Consider the following 19,926-nt stretch of genomic DNA (forward strand, 5'->3'; position numbering starts at 1 on the left):
GTCTGATGTGACAAAGTGTTAAATATGTGATGGTACTCATGTTCATCTGGTTTAATAGTGATAAATTGTCTATAAAATGTAGTGCAAGTCAGTTTGCAGCAATGTGATGAAGGAAAAGGTGCCAATAATGTTCTCATGTTTTTCCTCCTAAAAGGGGCCTTTCCCTGGACTTCTATAGTCTCACGCCTTCTACCAGTCTCCTGAAAAGTTCTCATCAAAGCTACCTCTCTTTTGGACTCCCTGGCATCCAGTAAGTTTCTTATCTCTTCGCCAACCTTATTGCAAATACTCATTTACAGAGTTGTCCTTTATAATAGCCAATTATCTGCCTTTTAAGTTCTGCCTGGCTGTCAGACTTGTCGCTCCTGTGCTCTGTCACAGCTCTGGAAAAATAAATCCTTACCAGCAGTTCTATAGTTTTCACCTCATCATCTTGTTCCCAAGAACACTATTACACAGCGTAGAGAAGCTATTAAAATAGCCTGTTCTTTTGTCCAAGATAAGGACTTTCCCCTCACAAATTGCAGTTCATGAAGTTTGTGCTCTGGTTACTCCAGACTAATTCAAACCATTTTTCTGCCAACTACACTAAATGACTGGGGAGTTGGAGATGTCTATTCTCTTCTTTTTTTTCTCAGGGACATCTCCCTTCAATACTTAAAATATTTTCTCTAAGTTCTGTTGTGACCTCATGGGAAGCAGTCAGGTAATTTAACTACCGTCTGCCTCTTTTGTCTTTGCACTCATCATTCCATACAATATGTAGTACTATATTATTACAACTTACTACAAGAGCTTCTCCTTTGGGTTAGCCCTACCTCACTTAACACAACCAGTCCTTTATTAGGCCAATCTTTCAGGCCCTAGCAGTACATGCTGTGATCTCTTGCGATCCTACTTCCATAAGTGAACTGCAAACTTTGCAAAAGTCTAGTGCGATTCCTTATTACCAGATTATGTCATCGCAATAAGAAAATTGCACTTTACTTCAATCACTTTCCTGATTCAGTGAATAATCCCTCCTCAGCCTACCTCTAACAACATACAAATGCATCAGTTTGAGAGACAAGCTTCATACTAGAGCAGTGAGAGATGTGGGATTCTTTCCATAATTTAAGTTGATCTCTCACCCTCTAAATTGGCAGAAACAACCACTCACTACTCAAGTGGAAGTTTGAAAAACCTAATTTGTTTCAAAAATAATTACACCCATGCAAGAAGACAGAAGAGAGAGAGAGAGAGAGAGAGAGAGAGAGATGAAAAGCAAGCACACTTTAAAAAAAATCAAGAAAATTGCCTCTCCCCCAAAAACTGACACAAAAGTTTCAAATGCCAAATCTAAATTGAGCTATGAACCAAAATAAACTGGTATAAGCAATCTAATAAATAGATACTGTACTGGTGGAAATTAAAAATACACAAGCAAATATAATGTATTCTGCTAAATAAAGTTGAAAATACAGCCAGCCAGTAAATTGTTTGCAACTTGTCCTTTTTTCATGAATAAATGAAAAAATTGGTTGTTTCTTACATAACCAGCATTAACTTATTTCTGCTATCATTAAGGAATTCATAAGTAACCTACAGTCAACCTTTATGAACATAGAAGAAACAGTAGCAATTTTTAACATTCTTGCACACGTATAAGGCAAGATCCATTTAATACTCACCATGCAGTGAACAACTACTACATTCTTTGGGTCTTTTAAGAGAAAGTCATATATGCTGCAGGATAGGTTATACAGGGCTCCAAGGGTTGGAGCCTTTTTACTAGACCAATTCCCCTCAATTATTCTTGCACTGAACTTCGCCGAATGATACTGACGTCCTGACACATTATAGATTAGATAGTGTCCAGGATGCCTGGTTTCAAGTACAGCTGTAAAATAAAAAAAAAACAGTAATAAAATTAGTGATATTGAATTGTATTCATGACGATGTTTGATTGAGGAAATAAGCCTTTGATGAAAAAATGGACAGCAATCGTCTCATCTGATAGAATGCTCTAAGTAAAGCAAGATACAAGTAGGAAAAACATTCAGGAACCAGTGTAAGTTTACAAACGAAACCTGTCTTTGAAGTTATGCAATTATGCTAATTCTGACAGCTGCTCACTTAACAGGACCAATTAAATGAATTCTGTTAAATACAGAGCCTAACCTTCAACAGGGTGAATTCCTAAACACAGTAAAGCATGTATAAAAGTTCTGTTGCATAAAAATATCAAGTATTAGATATCTGCTTTCATAAATATCAATGTACAATGTAAAACTATGCTTACAATCAAGGTACAGTGTAATAGCATAACGAACAACAATCACCCAATAGTACGTTATCGCTTACAATGTGCCTCATAACAGCAGACTGTTAATGATACTAAAGGTTCTTTGCAGCTTGCCTTCAACTACAGCTGTATTGCTCTCAGTTGGGGATGCAGTGTTAGCTGCCTAATCCAAGCTTCCAGTACAATAATCATTCTTCAAACTTAGAAGAGCCAACCTTACTCGCAAGTGTACAAAAAATCCAATTTCTTTTTGAGGGCTTGGATACCACTGATCTTGCCATTGTTACTATGTTGATCAAAAAGTGTCTTCCTCTTCAATCTTATCTAAGGTAAATGGCAAAGAAATGGTTCTTCTAAGAAAATTCCCAACTTCATCGGTCCTACCCATAAGCTGAATACTAAACCTCATACAAGTGAGAGCCATTTTGAAGACCACAAGTATACAAGGAATTCTCAACCATATGCAAGCTCTGGTAATATGAAAGCACAACAATGTACACTACAAACTGAGATAGCTGATGACACAAAGTGTATACAACATTAAATAAATATATCATAATTTGCTAAAATAAAAAAATAAAAAATTCTATACTGACAATCTTTAGAAGAAAACAGGAAAAATCCATCAGTATGAGTAACCTCCTACATTTTGTAACCCCTGCTGATAAATTTCCTAACTTAGTAACCCACACTGATGTCCCTTAGGCAGTTTTGTCAATTTCATAAGGTCTACTTTTTACACCAAGAGGCAGATTTACCCTGAATACAATTTACAATGTTTGTATATATTGCTGGAAACAATGGTATTAGCTAATAGCAAAATAGTTTCATCAGGATGCTCCTTACACTTTTTAACATACCTTTAACATCCTCGACATGATTCCTATATGCTGATTCTAAACCTTCCGCTGGATATGACATTGCAATAATACGTGACGTTATATATGATAAGTCGATGTCTGTGCGAGTCATTGACCTGAAAACAATTCATCTGGATGTTAAATTCCATAGTTCAGTCACAACATACAGGCAAAATAACTTATAATCTATACAAATAGTACAGTAATATATGAAATCTATGCAAATAGTACAGTAATATATGAAATTTGCATTTTGACTGAGATCATCTCATTTACGATTTTCTTTATTGTTTTTTCTGTCATTAGACTTACACCATTCAGTTATAAATTATATTTGTATTTTCAATATCAGTATGCTGAAAAATTTTAATAAAAACATGTGTTTATTGAATTAGAGGAAAATACCAAAACTAATATGATAACACATAAGCTTTTTTTTAAGATTTATCCATGAGGCTTTCCTACATATATATACAGTATAATTCACATAAAGTACACAGCTACTGTGCAAAATATGTCTCAACAAAGTAGGGGCTGTATTTTATAATCATCCCCATTTTTTACACCACTAAAATTGCACATGTAATTAACAAATTAACAACCTTAAGAGAAAGCCCATTCTGGCAGAGGTGAAAGTTACTGCTTACCAGAGGTAATTTATCATATAAATCTCTATACATGGCAGAATACGTCCAGTTCAATGACCATCAAAAATGTCTCATTACTGCTGTATTTACAAAACTATGTGCCACCTTTCACTGTTAACATTGCAAACTGAACTTCAAATCCTTACCTGCAATGCTTCATCACATAAACTAAAGTTTTAATACTCCTAGAAAAGTTACCATCATTGCATAAACAATCTAATCTAACAGTTGCAATCCACTTACTGGCTAACAGTCTGCATAACTTTACTGGAAGTATCCTTGATGTTCTTAAAAAGACTCCCAGAGTACCCTTTGATAGAGGAAAATAATCCCCCACCACCTGGAGCTGCTGCGGAATGAGTCTGTGGGTGCTGCTGGTGAGGAGGATGTCCATGAGAACCATGGCCACCTGCACCTACAAAAGATAATCTTTGCTTCAACATAAACATTATAATATATAGGCATCTGCATACAGGTATGTACACTTTTCACATTTTAACTGCTATGTACCAGTTTCTGGTTTCTACCAGTTTCATCATAACTTATACCTGTACATACTTAGAAGAAACATCTAAATGTTAACATTTTTGGACAAGTAACATAAGGAAGGAAAATTTCATGCCGATTCCCTATTTTAAAAGGACAAGAAACTATCAGTATTACAAAGTTCTACAGAAATAAAAGTGCCATAAGTACATATACTACATATTAAAAATACAGAAAAAATAAATGATTGTCACACCATAACATAGTTCATATGAAAACTATATACAAAATAAATGAGCGAAAAATGCATCAAAATTTTAAAATAAAATCCTAATAACAATATGAAAATACTGAATTACTTGTAAAACAAAAAAGAATTCTGAAGTTGTATTCTAGATCAAGTGTTCCTTTCCTTGGGAGACCAAATAACTGGCTACGCCATAATATCAGTTGCTCCCTAAGTTGGCTGATACTCCCTCCTAACTAATCTTTCTATTCATATTAGTGTGTTTTCCTTTTGGTAACATTACAACTTTTTCTCCATTAATCCTCTCACCAGATTCACCTCTGTAATGAAAATCTTTATCACCTTCTTCACTACCTTACAGATCCTGTTCCATACCAACCGTAATTGTACCTCAACAATATCCTTGTTTCCTTCACTAAAACTTACAATTCATCACCCCACCTTCCAATATTTCAAATCTTTTCTACACACTTTCCCCACAATGAAAACCTTACTACTCCATTGATTATTCCTGACTCCTACATTCTCTATGAATGCCTTCCACTTCAGTATCTTTTATCCTCGCTGTCGAACTTTTCAGTTCTGGAGGTCCTTTATTCCTCACACTGTTGGACTGTGGAACAGCCTCCCAGAGGGTGTCATTAATTGGAACTTCAGAAGTTCCAGCAAAAATGCAATGCATTACTAGCCTAATACTATTCTTCTTGCATTTTGAAACATTTTTATCTATTTACCTATTTATTAATTTATTTTTTCTTTTTTAATAAGTGAGATCCCTTCTTCTGTATTTCCCTTTACTTCCTCCTACTTTTTAACGAACACCATATTCTTTGGAAGCTTGTTCCATAAGAATAGGTTTCATCTACTTAATAATAATAATAATAATAATAATAATAATAATAATAATAATAATAATAATAATAATAATAATAATAATAATAATAATAATAATAAAGTCATTTTCCACCCATTTTCTCCTTACCTGCCATTATAACAGATCATCAAACTCAATTGTTTTTAAAATATTTACAGCCTCATATGCTCATGTATGGATGGCAATTATAATTCTACAGTTGGAAAACCAATCATAATAATTAGCTCACATTGTTTCTCATATTTATGGTACCTATTCATTTAAGACCATGAATCTCCTAATAAATGTCTAGAAACAATTACAGAGTACTTTCATCCAAAAAGTGACAGGTTTGTGAAAAAATAACTATTTCCAGGGAAAGGTTCTGTTTTTATGGGGTGAAACAAATTAGCTTACTCTAAAAGAGTACCAGTACTCAATTAAAACAACAGAATTCCAACAAATCATTTGGTAAACAGTAACTATATCAAGCAACCTACAAATCAAAATAAGTATACCATAAAAGAACACTCTCAACCGAAGCTCGTAAACCTGACTGAAATGAGTGTTCAGTTTCCTGCACCTCAATATTCTGAAGGTAAGAAATGACAGGTGCCTAATAATAAAAACTTTACATCTTTTGCAATGCTCTGATCACTCTCCCTGTAACATCCAAATCCCCAGGTGAAAAAATTAGTTTTATAATCACTATACTTTACTCACCAGGGGCCTGCTGAGAGCTTGGGGGTGGGGGTCGCTGTGGTACGGGTGATCTTGGTGGTGGCGGTCGAGATGGTGGGTTGTCAGGAGGTGGTCTTCTCTCTGCTACCCGTCCATTATTTTCTGCTTTTGTGGTACATCATCAATATCATGCATAGTTTAGTATCATATATAGTAAAATGATAAGTACAGCACCAAAAACAACAGTATCATTATATCTCTTTTAATGCCTTTTTTCAATTCAAATGTGTACAATTGTACTTGTATACAATTATTGGTAGATGTTAAAGGGACTTTTGAAAGTTTTTCATTCCATATTTAACGGCACCACACGATACACTGCAAAATTAAACTTAATGTGAAGGCATTTACCAAATACAAAATTGAAAAATGGATGCTATTTTAGAATCCCTTCCTGTTTGATAACACTAATTAAAGGTAAAAAAGTAAAACAGAAATCTGTAAAGGGTTTTCATGTCATTACTTGTTTAAATTCTGAAACAAGATATGACAAAGTACCAGAAATGGACATGATGATCAGACTCAAAGACTATGTCTTACTGGCCTCCAAAAGTCTAACAGATCACTAAGCATGTACAAAAACAAAAACAAAAAAACATTGTCATTCAACCCATGGAGGAAGAGCAATCAGATCCAGAATCTCATCTATACAATAATTTTCTTGACAGAGAGCACTTGGGACCAAACTTACTGTTCCTATGTGCCACACAGTATAGGAATAGCCAAACACTTGCCATAAAAAAATCATTTGAATTTTGTACTAGTGACCAAAACTTATTATTACTTTACTTAAAGGCTTGAGTCTTAATTTGAGCAGTTACAACAAATGCCAGATAGCTGGCTAAAAAAGAACGAACCATTAGTTAACTGTTGGGTGAGACCACACCGCTAGGAGAATCTTGCTTCCACTGACATGGTTCATCTAATTTGGAGACCACAGTCGTATACCAAGCATGTGAGATGGAAGACACTACCAATAATGCAGAAATGTTTGTATCTCTTCAAAAACACAGTACAGTAATTGCTTCAATTTTTTGTACCTTAGCAGATTACAAGTCCTCTTCTTTTAAAAAAATTTAATGCCTAAGGGGAAAGCAGAGATTTTTTTATCCTATAAACCGTACTTGCTGACTTGATAACATCAAGGTATTTGTTACATGTAACTTTATTTGATGTGTAATTTCTCCATGAATTATTTTTCATAAAGTCCTGGTACTTGAATGAAGATATAAACTTTGCTAAAGTCAGCATTCAATCTGCAGTACTAGCACACAAGTGTTGCAAACAAAAATCTGTATTACTATGAATGTGTGCAACCGAACTGGATACAGATTGGTTGTGTTGACATCAGTACGCTCAAGGATAATAAGAATTAATTGACTGATTTATGAAATTTAGGCTATCATGCCAATCGCTGGGGTACTTTCAGCCATTCAGCACTCAGACAGTGAAATGAGGGAGCTGGAGTGGCTGGACACCAAGATATAGTAAAGAGATCTAAGACAAAGGAAATCAAGCACAAAGATCTAAAGGTGGAACTGGGTGAAAATCTCACCCCAGGTCTATCAAAACTGAATCCATAAACCTTGAAATAAAACAGTATGTTACACCAGTATTTTCTTTAACCTGTTTTGAACAACAAAAACAGTCAACTTATGAAGCCCAGACACAAACAAAGCTTGTGAACTTCCTTCATACTGACCTCAGTGAGAGGATACTTTTTCCTTTGAGATCACTTTTCTCTCCAGAATGGGATTCTTCTTTCTTTCGACCTTACTAGTCCCACTGTATAGCAGGGTCAGCTGCTCGAGTCAACTTTCCCCATCTATTTCTATTCCTAGCATCTATCCCCAAGTCCCACCTCACCCATATCCCTCTTCACCACATCCATCCATCTGATCCACTGACGCCCCACGCTCCTCCTCCCCATCACTGGCATGTTCTTAGCTCTCTAGATTGGTTCCACCTCCTCTCTTCTTATTACATGGCCATAGTATCTCAAACGAGCTTCCCTAGCCTTCTCCTTTACACTTCATATACCACACATTCTTCTTATATCTTGACTCTCCCTCCTTTCCAGTAGTGATATTCCAGCAATCCATCTCACCATCCTCATCTCGGTTCTTTCCAACAGTCCCTCCTCTTTCCTCTTAAGTGCCCAGGTTTCTGCTCCATATAATAGTACGGGCCTGATAACCGTCTTATAAATCTTCATTTTGAGCTTTAATGGCATTTTCTTGTCTAAAAAAACTCCAGTTACTTCTCTCCATTTTTGCCATGCTTCTTTCACCCTCTGTCTCCTGCTTTCTCAGTACCTCCCTCTTCTGATATTACTGATCCCAAATAGTTAAACTCTTCCACTTGGATGTTTACTTCTTTATGTCCTTCTCTACCACTAGTCATTCGCTCTGTCTTTCCAATGTTCACTTTAAATCCTTTCCTTTCTAGGCCTCTTTTCCATGCTAAAAACCTTTCTCGCAGTTCTTTATCTGTGTCTGCTATAATGACTAAATCATCAGCAAACAACAGATCCCACCGTTCTCCATTGTTCCTTAATTCTGATGTCAGTGTGTCTATAACGACAATTGTTACCTCTGACTCTCCTGTAGCTTTATTTACTCTTTCTTTCTTTATGGCATTCTTGACTTCACTCACTCTGATGTTTGCTACTGCTCATTCTACTGGAGGAACATTTTCCAGTTCTTCACACTCATTCTCATTATTTAATAGTTGTGAAAAATAGTCTTTCCATCTTCTGACTTTCTCTTCCTCAATTAAGATATTTCCATTTTCATCTTTAATAATTCCTACATCTCCTACATCCTACCTGTCTTTTCTTCTCGCTTTTGCAATTCTGTAGATTATCTTCTCTCCCTCCGGTGTTCCCATCTTCTCATACCACTCTCTCCTGGCTTCTCCCTTTGAAATCGCTACCGCTCTCTTTGTTTCCCTCTTTGTCTGTCTATACTCCTCTCTTGTTTGGTAGTTGTTATCTTCTTCCCACCTTCTTCTGGCTATACTCTTTTCCTTCACAGCTGTTTGAACCTCTTGATTCCACCACCATGTTTCTTTTTCCTGTTGCTGCTTACTACTTGTTCTCCCACACACCTCTGCTGCAGCTGGCACCACAATCTCTTTCATATCATCCCATATCTCCTCAGGCGATTCTGACATTCCACTCACATATCTCCCTTCTCTGGCTCTTTCCACTTTACTTCTGAACTCTCTTGCCTTCCTTCTCCCCCTTCAGCTTCCAAGTTTTAATCCTCCTATTCCTGGCTGGGGCTTTTCTTTTCCTTATTGTTTTCAGCCTAAAATCTGCCACTACCAGTTTATGCTGTGCTACAACATTTTCATTTAGAATAACCTTGCAATCCATAATGATTTTCTTGTCTTCCTTCCTAACCAAAACATAACCAATTTGTCTCTCACTGTGTCCACTTTTGTATGTTACCAGGTGACTACTTCTTTTCACAAACTGAGTATTCAAGACTACTAGATTCATAGCTTCTGCTTATTCTAACAATCTTTCACCTTCCAGGTTTCTTCTTCTAAAACCTCTTCCTCCATGTATTCCTTCAAAGCCATCAGAACTCTCACCTACATGGGCATTCATGTCCCCAGATAACAAAAATAGTTCACTTCTTGGAACTCTTGGAACTTTTCTCTCCAGAATGGGATGTTATGAATCTATCCACCACAGAGCACTAAGTGGAAAGAGAAGTATGACGAAGCTACGCAAGTCCCAGTTATTTAGGTGTAAAAATTCCTTTTGCTAGACACAAAAATCCATGCCTCCTAACAATGTCCTTCAGAGCTCGAATTACAAAAAAAGCCATCATTTAATCCACTATACTAGAACTTATGTCTTGGCCAAAGTCCCAACTTGACCAAAGTCTTAAGAAAACATTATCCCAAAGGAGACTAGCTACTCATATGGGCTACTTTAGCTGACATCTCATGCAACTAACTTTTACACCTAAAAGATTCAAAGATAAAACTTTCTTCAGTGGGAGATCCTTGAAAGAAGCATATCTTTCAGATTCATATGGCTCCATCACAAGGTTTTGCACAACAGTCTCTAAATTCCAACCAGAAATAGCTGAGAGATGTGATGTCCAGTGGTTAGAAACAGAATAATTTCTCTAATGTCATGAAAGTTTGGGCAAGTAATGTAAAGAAAAGTAGTCAGTCAGGGAAGCAACAGACATGGAAGTTGCAGGACATAACCACTGGAAAAGCTCCAATCACAAAGAAAGGACCAGACAAGAATTCAGGCAGATACTGCATCAGACAAAACAAGAGCAAGCGGAGGGGGGGGGTTCATTAGATGTCTAACCACATAAAAGGAAAATATGAAATAAAAAAAATTAATAAAGATGATGATGAAACTGAAGCCTTACTACAGGATGAAGTTTCTACCTCCCTAAGTCCTGAAGAGGTCTTTTGGTTCCGGGAATTTATGAGGGGCCTTACATGTCTTATATGAAAATCAAATCCACTAGAAAGGACTGGTGATACATACTGGGAAGGAGACCCTTCTACAGCAATAACCATAAAGGTGAGCTTAAGCTGTTTGACAAAAATAGGATACTGTTTACTTGTAGGGAAGGTGTAGAAATCTTGACTGTAGCTGACTGCAGGTATCCTGCCATCACACAAATTACAACACCTTCACCAAGGTTGTGGGTTCAGCAATAAGGCTACATTGAAATAGACTACAGCGAAGTTGGTGGAGTTTAAACAATAACCTAAATTCCCTGGGCAAGTCTGTCACGATTTGACAAGTGGAAAAATCATTCCTATTGAGACCACAGTCCAGTGACTTAACATCAGCCTTTTAAATGGCATGACCTTGCAGGTCAGTGATATTGTGATGCAAAAGAAAGGAAAAGCAAAAAACCTATTGAGTTACAGGATTACTTAATCCTACCTTAACAATTTGACTGCATGATTTCCTTCAAATCTGTGATGTAACTGGCAAGGAATTACCCTCCAGATATAAGGAATTACGTAAAATAATCTTCTGACAAAAGCTGGTCAATAACCATGACAGAAGTCCAGGACTCTTAAACTTTAAGTCTCATATTCTAAATGAAGTAGCTACCCACACAAGTCCAGGACTCTTAAACTTTAAGTTTCATATTGTAAATTAAGTAACTCTCCATACAATAGTGATTAAAATGTGTATCTTTTAACATCAACTCACAACAAGACAAGAGGTGAATTCTAAAATAAAGCTTACTTCATGATAAACTCTTATTTATTCACTACATTCCTAATGTAATCCTACCTGGAGCAGAGAGGTCAATCTTCTTGTAAGTAATCTTCAATGGTGCCTTTAATGAAAATCCTTTGGTTTCTCCAATGGCGCATAACCTCTCTAAAACATCAGCCACACGTAACCTTTGGTTAGGATCTACCTTTAACATCCCACGAATCAGTTCATGAAAACATTCATACTTCCCATCATTGGCAGGAATGGCAAAATTTCCATTCACAATTCTGTCAAAAACAAAACACAATTATTGTGTATATTTCAAAGAAAATTTTTCAGTATAGAACTTAAGAAAACCACAGTTTTCTAGATGATTATCATGATAAGATGAAAAATTAAGAAGCTTAATCATTTGTACACTATACCACTTCCAAGAACTTTAGCAATTTAGTCATACCTTTAAATCTCATGTATACATACACACTGAAATCTAATGCTGACAACAAGAGATTAAAGATTGGGCCAGTTTCAAGTACAGGTATCCAGAGGGTGTGAAAGCAGACAGGCATATTGTATAGACAAATATATATAATATGCAGTACAGTAAACCCCCTGTATTTGCGGGGGATGCGTACCGCACCCCCCCAGAATAGTTAAAATCCACGAATACTTAAAACCCCTCTAAAAACACTTAGAACTGCTATTTTGATAGTTTAAACACAAAACTCTAAAAATGCTTATACCTGAGTATTTTTGTAGTTTTATCACAAAAAGTGGATTTAGTCATGAATATGATATGAAAATACAGTAATTAGTGAATATTTCTCAATGAAAAATACCGTGAATGGGCGAATTTTCCACGAATAATGTGTATAATGTGTATATATGTTCCACAGAGAAATCCGCGAATAGTGAGACCGCGAATACAGGGGGTTTACTGTGTTACATGTGCTTGGGATGCATAATTCTACCTCATAAAATAATAATAATCATAAGCACTGTCTTTCTCACTGTCATACTGCAGAAGCTGTGGTTAAAGAATATTCATTAGATAGTTGTTCATTAAAAGATTCCCATATTCTTTGAAAGCCTGAATTTCAAGTCAATGGCCCTGTAAGACTGTTCCAAATGAATAGGGTTCATCTTCTGAATATAAATAATAATGAATACATTCCCTTTGGTTTATCTTACTCAACTGTCCAGTAACATGGTATTTTCATGATAAAATTAAGTTTCACATATACTTACCAAGTAATTGCAGGCAGTCCCCGGTTAACAGCGATCCAGTTTTACGGGGCTTGTCGAGCAACGAAAATCGGCAATTTTCTGCAACGAAAATCGTCGATTTCTGCTTATCGGTGCCAATAATTGAATACTGGCGCCAATACATACGTAACAGAGGCACTGATAACCAAAAATTTGGGCTTTTTGCCACCGATAAGCCCCAAAAATCGCCTAAAAACGCTGAAAATCGCCTCAGAACGAAACCCACGCCAATAACCAGGGACTGCCTGTACATAGCTATACTTTCTACTCAATCAGCAGTTAAAAATTTGAAGTTTGCAGTAGTGATTAATTGTTTTAAGTGTATGTAATTACACCGCCCTCTGTTGGTGAACCATAGGTACAACGAAACAGAAAATCACTTCTTTTGTGCTTAATGTCCATCAGAGGGGAGGAAGGGAGGGCTCTGATCTGTAATTACTTGGTAAGTATATAAGACACTTAATTTTATCATGAAAATACCATTTTCATATATGTAACTTACCAAGTAATTACATAGCTGAATCCCACATTGATAGGTGGTGGGATAAATGGACATAGGCAATTCTGTTTCAAAAACAGTCAGACATGAAGATGAGTCTGGAACATGAGATCTGTTAACATTGGCAAAATGCTTGTTGTATCCTTGCCTGGTAAGAGCGCCACAGCAGGAGATTACTGCCTTTTGGTCGGTGCTCATCTTGAGCTGCAGCGACTTAGTGGAATAGCCGAGATAAGTTCCAACTTTAAAGAGGGAGCTTTTGAGTTTTCCCAATACTCAAAGGCGACAAAGAAAAAATTTGCCCTTGCCCTGGGCGCATACCAAATAAAAAAGACCAAATAAAATTGTTACCTACACCAACAACAATAAAAATAAAAAACCATCATACCACTTCCATAGACTGGTGGGCACTATGAGTACATGTACCCCCAGGATTCCCAAAAAAGAACTCAACACCCAAAACGATGAACTTCGAGAAGAACCCTAAAAGAGTTCAGAGGTCTGGTTAAACAAATCATTTATAACTAACGGGTAGGAAAGGGTGTTTCCTATGCTTCTTCCCCTAATACCAAAGCCAGCCACCGATAACGGACCTAAGGTACTGCAATTCTAAAACGTCGTCTCTATTTCTTCCAAACAGTGCAAAGCAAAAATGGAGTTGCATTTCCAGCATGTCAACTAGAGGATAGCTGAGAGTGACATATTATGCCTAAATGCGTAGGACGTGGCCACGGCCCTAATCTCATGTGCCCTCACCTTAACAGAGGGCAGATCATCTTCCTGTATTTGAGAGTGTGCCTCTAAAATAAGGCTTCTAAGAAAGAATGACAATGCATTCTTTGACATGGGCTTAGATGGGTTTCTCACGGAACACCAGGGGTTACTGGCAGGTCCTCTGATCTTCTTCGTCCAGTCCAAATAATACCTCAGAGCTCTTACTGGACACAGGACTTTCCTCCTCTTCTGGTCCTAGAATGTCCATAAGATTCTTAATGGGAACTGATCTTAGGCAAGATTCCATCCTTTTGGGGGAGGGAAAAACCCAAAAACTCAGAGAGTTGATCTTCAGCCCTAAATGAAGAATTTCCTAAGTAGGGACTAGTTGAGACTTCCAATTTATCAAAAGTCCAAGTTCCTTGGCAAAGAGAAGGGTTACTTGTAGATCCTTCATGCATTGCTCCTATCAGGTGAAGCCATTTTGCAAGAGGGTAGGACTCGCGTGAATACCTGAGGTGCAGTGGAAAGACCAAAACAAAGCGCTCGAAACTGGAAGACTCTGCCCCCGAAGACAAATCTCAGGTATTTCCTGGACAGATATGGGTGACTATATAACCTACCTTCGACTTTGTTTGTGGGAGTAATTACAAGATAAATGAGAACTAAAGAAAAATAGATATAAAGAAACTTTTGATGGCTAACCTTAACTTACAAGCTATTCTCTGGATATGAATTCATACTGCAGTTATGAAACAACGTCAGCCCTGACTTCCAAAATGGTTATGTTATTCCAAATAATTCATTTGCATCCAACAAAGATTCATGCAAATTACCTCCAACAGTGTTGCTAGTATACAGATCCTAGAAGTAAACTGCTTTCTAATGCATTGGATATAAAAAACAAATTAAAATTGTGGTTTTACCAAGCAAAAAAAGGTAAAAATATTACTAATCATTTTTGATAACTGTATTAGAGCTCTGAATTCCATTCTCTCCAAAAGATGAGAAATTACCAAACATTTAATTACAATCCAAAGACATTGCAGCAAGAGTTGTAAATTGAATTCATTAAACAGGGACACTGTAAAGCAATAGCTCATAATACCTCTTCTCAGTAAACTCTAAGACAATGAAAAAATCTAACAATACCTTAACTTAGCAGAGTCTTCGAAAGGATGCTTAAGGTAACAGAGGTAGTACAATATGCAGCCAAGTGCCCAAATATCTGCTTGGGGATTTATTGGGTAATTACTCCATGTGTCCAGCATTTCAGGAGCACGATACATTGGTGTTGTGTGCTGAGCCATCTGCAAAAGACAAAGCAAGTTATTAAAAAGGCAAGTCTTATAGACAGAAAACTTTGCTGAACTGCCTATCCATTCCATTCTTAACTCTGCCTTGCTCCAATTATCACCTTTTATTTAAAAACAATTCTTTTGGCGAACCCTATAAGATTCTAGAAGTGTGACTCACTGATCTCAAAAAATGAATTTATACCACCAGGGCAGCTTAACACCTAAGTACAATGGAATAACAACATTAACATTTACCACTTAGATCTCTCTCAAGTGCTAGAGATGCTGTGAGAGTGGTTCAACCTTTAACTTTTAAATCCCTTATATTACATTGTGATTAACTCAAAATGTGCCCAATCTGAGGAGAGATAAGAAGGACCTGAACACATGGCAACTGCTGTTATCTAAGAACACAAGTTTTAATTTTAAAAAAACTATGTGTATTTATACAATTATACAAACTACAAATCTTCACGTTAGTGGAGCCAAGTATCTACACAAGCAGGAAGGTAACTGAAGACAATTTGAAAAGATATCAGCAGCTATGACAGTAGTTAGTTACACTGATTCTATTGTCAACCTTCCCAGTATGAGTTACGGCACATAGTTTGGTATGGTCTCACTCTGAAGCCAATATGCTAGCCAGAGTCACAAAGTTTGTCAATTTTGTTAGTGACATTAGACTGGGATTTCGTATCAAGACACCCAACAGCAAAGACAACAGTATGTACCGAGTGTAAATGTTACCAAGGTTAAAGGAAGAAAAAGTGAACTAGCAGTCGAGTAGCCAGACCCAAGATTTCATCACTTACACATGTCTGCTCTCATAATGCACAGCAACCAGCAGAAGGGAAAGACAAACTGCAATTAATCAGGAAAGTCATGCCCTACCCGTCATTACAATAATCTCAGGGATGAACAATTACAGCCAAGAAAAAGGAAAAAAATCGAAGACGGAACAAAAATACACATTCAGCATTTCTAGTGGAATTTCACTTAGTTTCTTATGTAAATGACCAAGTTGGTCTGTCCTTCAAGTACTGCATTAATGGAACTACTATAACACAGAACTAAAATGAAGCGCAGTGCTGTTGGAAAACTCGTGAAATTATGAAGAACTCAGACACACTTTGGTCCCCTGGATACCTATGCCACAATATTATCAACAATCATAAAAAAACTTGAGACATTCTAAAACTGAAGTATGGCATATGGGATATCCGTCATGAAGAGGATTTGTAACTTTTGTTTCTTTTATTTCATGAATAACAACCAATGTTTAATAACTCGCCTCCTCCTCCAGTAGTCCTCGCTGATTTGCATTCCAACCCAAGTCAACTTCATAAGATTTAGTCATAGCTGATCCAAAATCACATAACTTCACAACCCCAGTGTCACTAATTAGAAGATTCTCAACTTTAAGGTCCCTGTGAGTAATAGGAGGTGTCTGTGCCTGAAAGAAAAGAGAAATTCAGATCAATGACAGTTAAAACAACTAATCTATATCTAGTGTAAAATAACTAAACTGAAAATTCAAAAAGACTGCATCATCAAATATGTTATCAATCCAAGAAGCCAGGGTTTCAAAACCATGTTGCTATTAGAGATCATGGCGAGATACATAAAAAAAATGTTAAACCTAAAAAATTTGTATTCATTTAAAACTAAATTGTAAGAATAAACTTAGACATTTATAAAAATATCAAACCTGTAACCACAGAAGAGATATATCATGAGGGGGAAATCCTAGAATTTTACCAATCACAGATTACAAATTTTGAACACATTCAAGATGCCCAGAAACAAACTGGCGGGATATGAGGGAAAAATAATTTCAGTCAGTGCTGCGATAATGAGAACAGCAACAGAAAATTAAAAAACTGCACTCTTATAACAGGCAAATCATGACTACTACAACACAGACTGCAATGAAGTGCATTTACAAGGATAGACAAAAGTAAAATAAAAATGGACATTCAAGAGAAACATGGCTGAGAAAAAGATGTAAGCTGTGAAAATGATATTTTTATAAAATAAAGTTTTATATATACTTACCAAGTAATTACATTGCTATTAGTTCCTACTTTTCGCAGCAGCTTAAGTTTTAAAAATTTCGCTCATATTGTTTTGGTGTAGGTAACAGACCCCGCCCACTTTCGGGGAAGAATACGTACAACCGGCTCAGGTATTCAATTCGTTCATGCATAATGTCCATTAGAGGGGAGGTGGGAGGGCTCCAATCATGTAATTACTTGGTAAGTATATATAAAACTTTATTTTATTATAAAAATGTCATTTTTATATAAGTAACTTACCAAGTAATTACATTGCTGAATCCCACTAACTACTCAAAACACTCAGTAATGGAGATGAATTTGAAATAGGTAGGTAGCCAGCACTGAACAATGCTTCTTGTAACCTTACCTGTTGAGAGGGCTACAGCAGATGGGTACTGCCTCTGGTCGGTGCTCATTATCAACCTGTAGTGGCGTAGCAGTAAAGCTGAGAATCGCCTCTACTTTGTGGGTGCTTTGCTGACAAGGAGTACTCCGATGGTTGCCAAAGCCTTATACAAAAGGGTATGCCCTTGCCCTGGGTGCAGTACAAGAAAAATTTGACCAAATATATTGTTACCTACGCCTTATGTAAAACACCAAACCCATCCATTAGAAGACTGGTGGGTACTCCAGGTACGTAGTAACCCCTGGCTCCCATAACTCGATCACCTAAATTCAAGGTGAGTAGATAGAGAAATAGGAGACATGCTCCTACCCTTCCTCCCCCAGTACCAAGCCAGCCACGGATAACAATCTTAATGTACATCAGTTTTCATAAGTGGTTCCTACATCACGCAAATAACAAGAGGCAAACACAAATCTGCACGTCCAGTATGTAGACTGAAAATAAGTGCCATGTTGCATTTAAATGTCAGTGAAGTGGCAACTGCCCAGACTTTGTGGGCTTCAACTTTCAATGAAGGTAGGGCCTCTTGCTGAATTCCCCTGTGGGGTTCAGAGATCACTTCTCTAAGAAAGAGGGATAACGCGTTCTTGGATGTAGAACGAGAAATGTTCTTTACAAAACACCAGAGATTACAAGAGGGGTTTCTAATGCTCTTAGTCCTCTCCATAACATTTCAAGGCTCTGACCAGACAGAAAATTCTCTCCTGGTCTGTAGGTCCCAGGATATCTGTAAGATTCTTGATAGAGAATGAACAGGGCCAAGGATTGGCTAGGGTTTCGTTCTTCGCAAGAAACCCAAGGGTAAACATGCTGACCACATCACCTTGTGAAAAGCCAACCTTCTTGTCCAAGGCCTGTAATCCACGAACTCTTTTGGCTGTCGCTAGAGCAACCAAAAAGAGAGTCTTCCTCGTTACATCTCTCAAGGAAGATGTACGAAAAGGCTCAAAGGGAGGTCCTGAGAGCTACCAAAGCACAGTGTCTAGGTTTCAAGGAATAGAAGGTGGTCTGTGTTCCCTTGAAGTATCAAAAGATTTAATCAAGTCATTAAGAGCCTGACTTGTTGCAAGATCCAAACCTCTGTGCCTAAAGACAAAACTGTGCATGGATATATAGTCTTTAATAGTTGAAGTCGCCAGCTCCGAGAAGACTTCAGGAAGAATAAAAAAATCAGCTATTTGAGCTAAAGTGGTCTCAGAAGACGAGATACTGTGTCTCCGACACCGATCACGAAAAAACTGACCACTTAATCTGGTAGACATTGGATGAAGATTATCGTCTACAGTTGGCAATAGCCTTCACAGCAACCTTTGAAAATCCTTCAGCTCTGACAAGCTCCCTGACAGTCTGAAGCCTGTCAGAGCCAGAGTGGCTAAACCTTGATGATAGCAGAGGAAATGAGGTTGTTTGAGCAGAAGACTTGAAGCTGTGGAAGAGGTCTTGGGAAGTCCACTAAGAGGCTTAGAAGGTCCGAGAACCATTCCCTCTGCAGCCAAAAAGGGGCCACTAATGTCATCGACAAGTTGCTGTGAGACTGAAACTTGTTGATGACTTCCCTCACCATACTGAACAGCAGGAAGGCATACATGTTCAGGTCGGACCATTCGCCAGAGGGTCCAGAAATGGAATAACGACTTCCCTACCAGGAAACTCTCTTCTCCCAGCCACCCCCGAAGGTCCTTCTTGATTTCGGGAGTAATGGGAAAGACAAATGAGTCCAGAGATGTCTTCCTGTGTCAGCTGGCCTTTAGGAAGACCTGCATGGGTCTCGAGTACAGTCTCCCTGATGGTATAAACTTCTCTATGCATGAAAAAGTGCCCAAGAGGCTCAACCACTCTTTGGCTGAGCAGGAAGGAAGAATGAGGAGAAATTTCTGAATCACCTGCAGGCAGGAAAGAATTCTCTGTGACAGAAAAGCCCAAAAACTCTGAGAGTCGATCATCATCCCTAAATAGCCAATCAACTGAGTAAGGACTAGTTGTGACTTGGAAAAGTTGATCAGAAGGCCCAGATCCTGGACAAGGGAGAGAGTCTTCTGTAAGTCGTCAAGATACAGGCATACATTGATGCCCATCAAATCAGCCACTTTGCTACTGGGGCAAGAACCCTGGCGAAGACCTGTGGGGCTGTTGAAAGACCAAAACAGAGGACTCAAAACTGGTAGATCCTGACCTGGAACACTAATCTCAAATACTTTTCTTGATTCTGGGTGGACTGGAACGTGAAAGTATGCACCCTCCATGTCTATTGTAACCATCCAATCCCCTTCATGAATGGAGAACAGCACTGACTGATTGGTTTCCATCCTGAATTTGGTGCTCCTGATGACTTGGGTACGGCGGTTGGAGC

General features: G+C 37.6%; 1 protein-coding gene across 7 annotated transcripts in view; it reads right to left on the reverse strand.

The window, feature by feature from the left end:
- The window catches only part of aux (cyclin-G-associated kinase), a 72,195-nt gene that overhangs the window by 35,179 nt on the left and 17,090 nt on the right, over nt 1-19,926 (reverse strand). For 4 of the 7 annotated variants that reach the window (XM_067121386.1, XM_067121382.1, XM_067121384.1 and 1 more), the window contains exons 5-11: nt 16,405-16,566; nt 14,968-15,125; nt 11,412-11,623; nt 6,101-6,223; nt 4,035-4,206; nt 3,145-3,260; nt 1,671-1,879 (exon numbers count right to left, since the gene is read on the reverse strand). In XM_067121386.1, coding sequence (XP_066977487.1) covers nt 1,671-1,879; nt 3,145-3,260; nt 4,035-4,206; nt 6,101-6,223; nt 11,412-11,623; nt 14,968-15,125; nt 16,405-16,566 — 1,152 coding nt within the window. The remainder of the gene's footprint in view (nt 1-1,670; nt 1,880-3,144; nt 3,261-4,034; nt 4,207-6,100; nt 6,224-11,411; nt 11,624-14,967; nt 15,126-16,404; nt 16,567-19,926) is intronic. The other 3 variants (XM_067121385.1, XM_067121387.1, XM_067121383.1) reach the window with 1 other exon arrangement.

Source organism: Macrobrachium rosenbergii, chromosome 19 (assembly GCF_040412425.1).
Source record: "Macrobrachium rosenbergii isolate ZJJX-2024 chromosome 19, ASM4041242v1, whole genome shotgun sequence".
Taxonomy (NCBI): Eukaryota; Metazoa; Arthropoda; class Malacostraca; order Decapoda; family Palaemonidae; genus Macrobrachium; species Macrobrachium rosenbergii.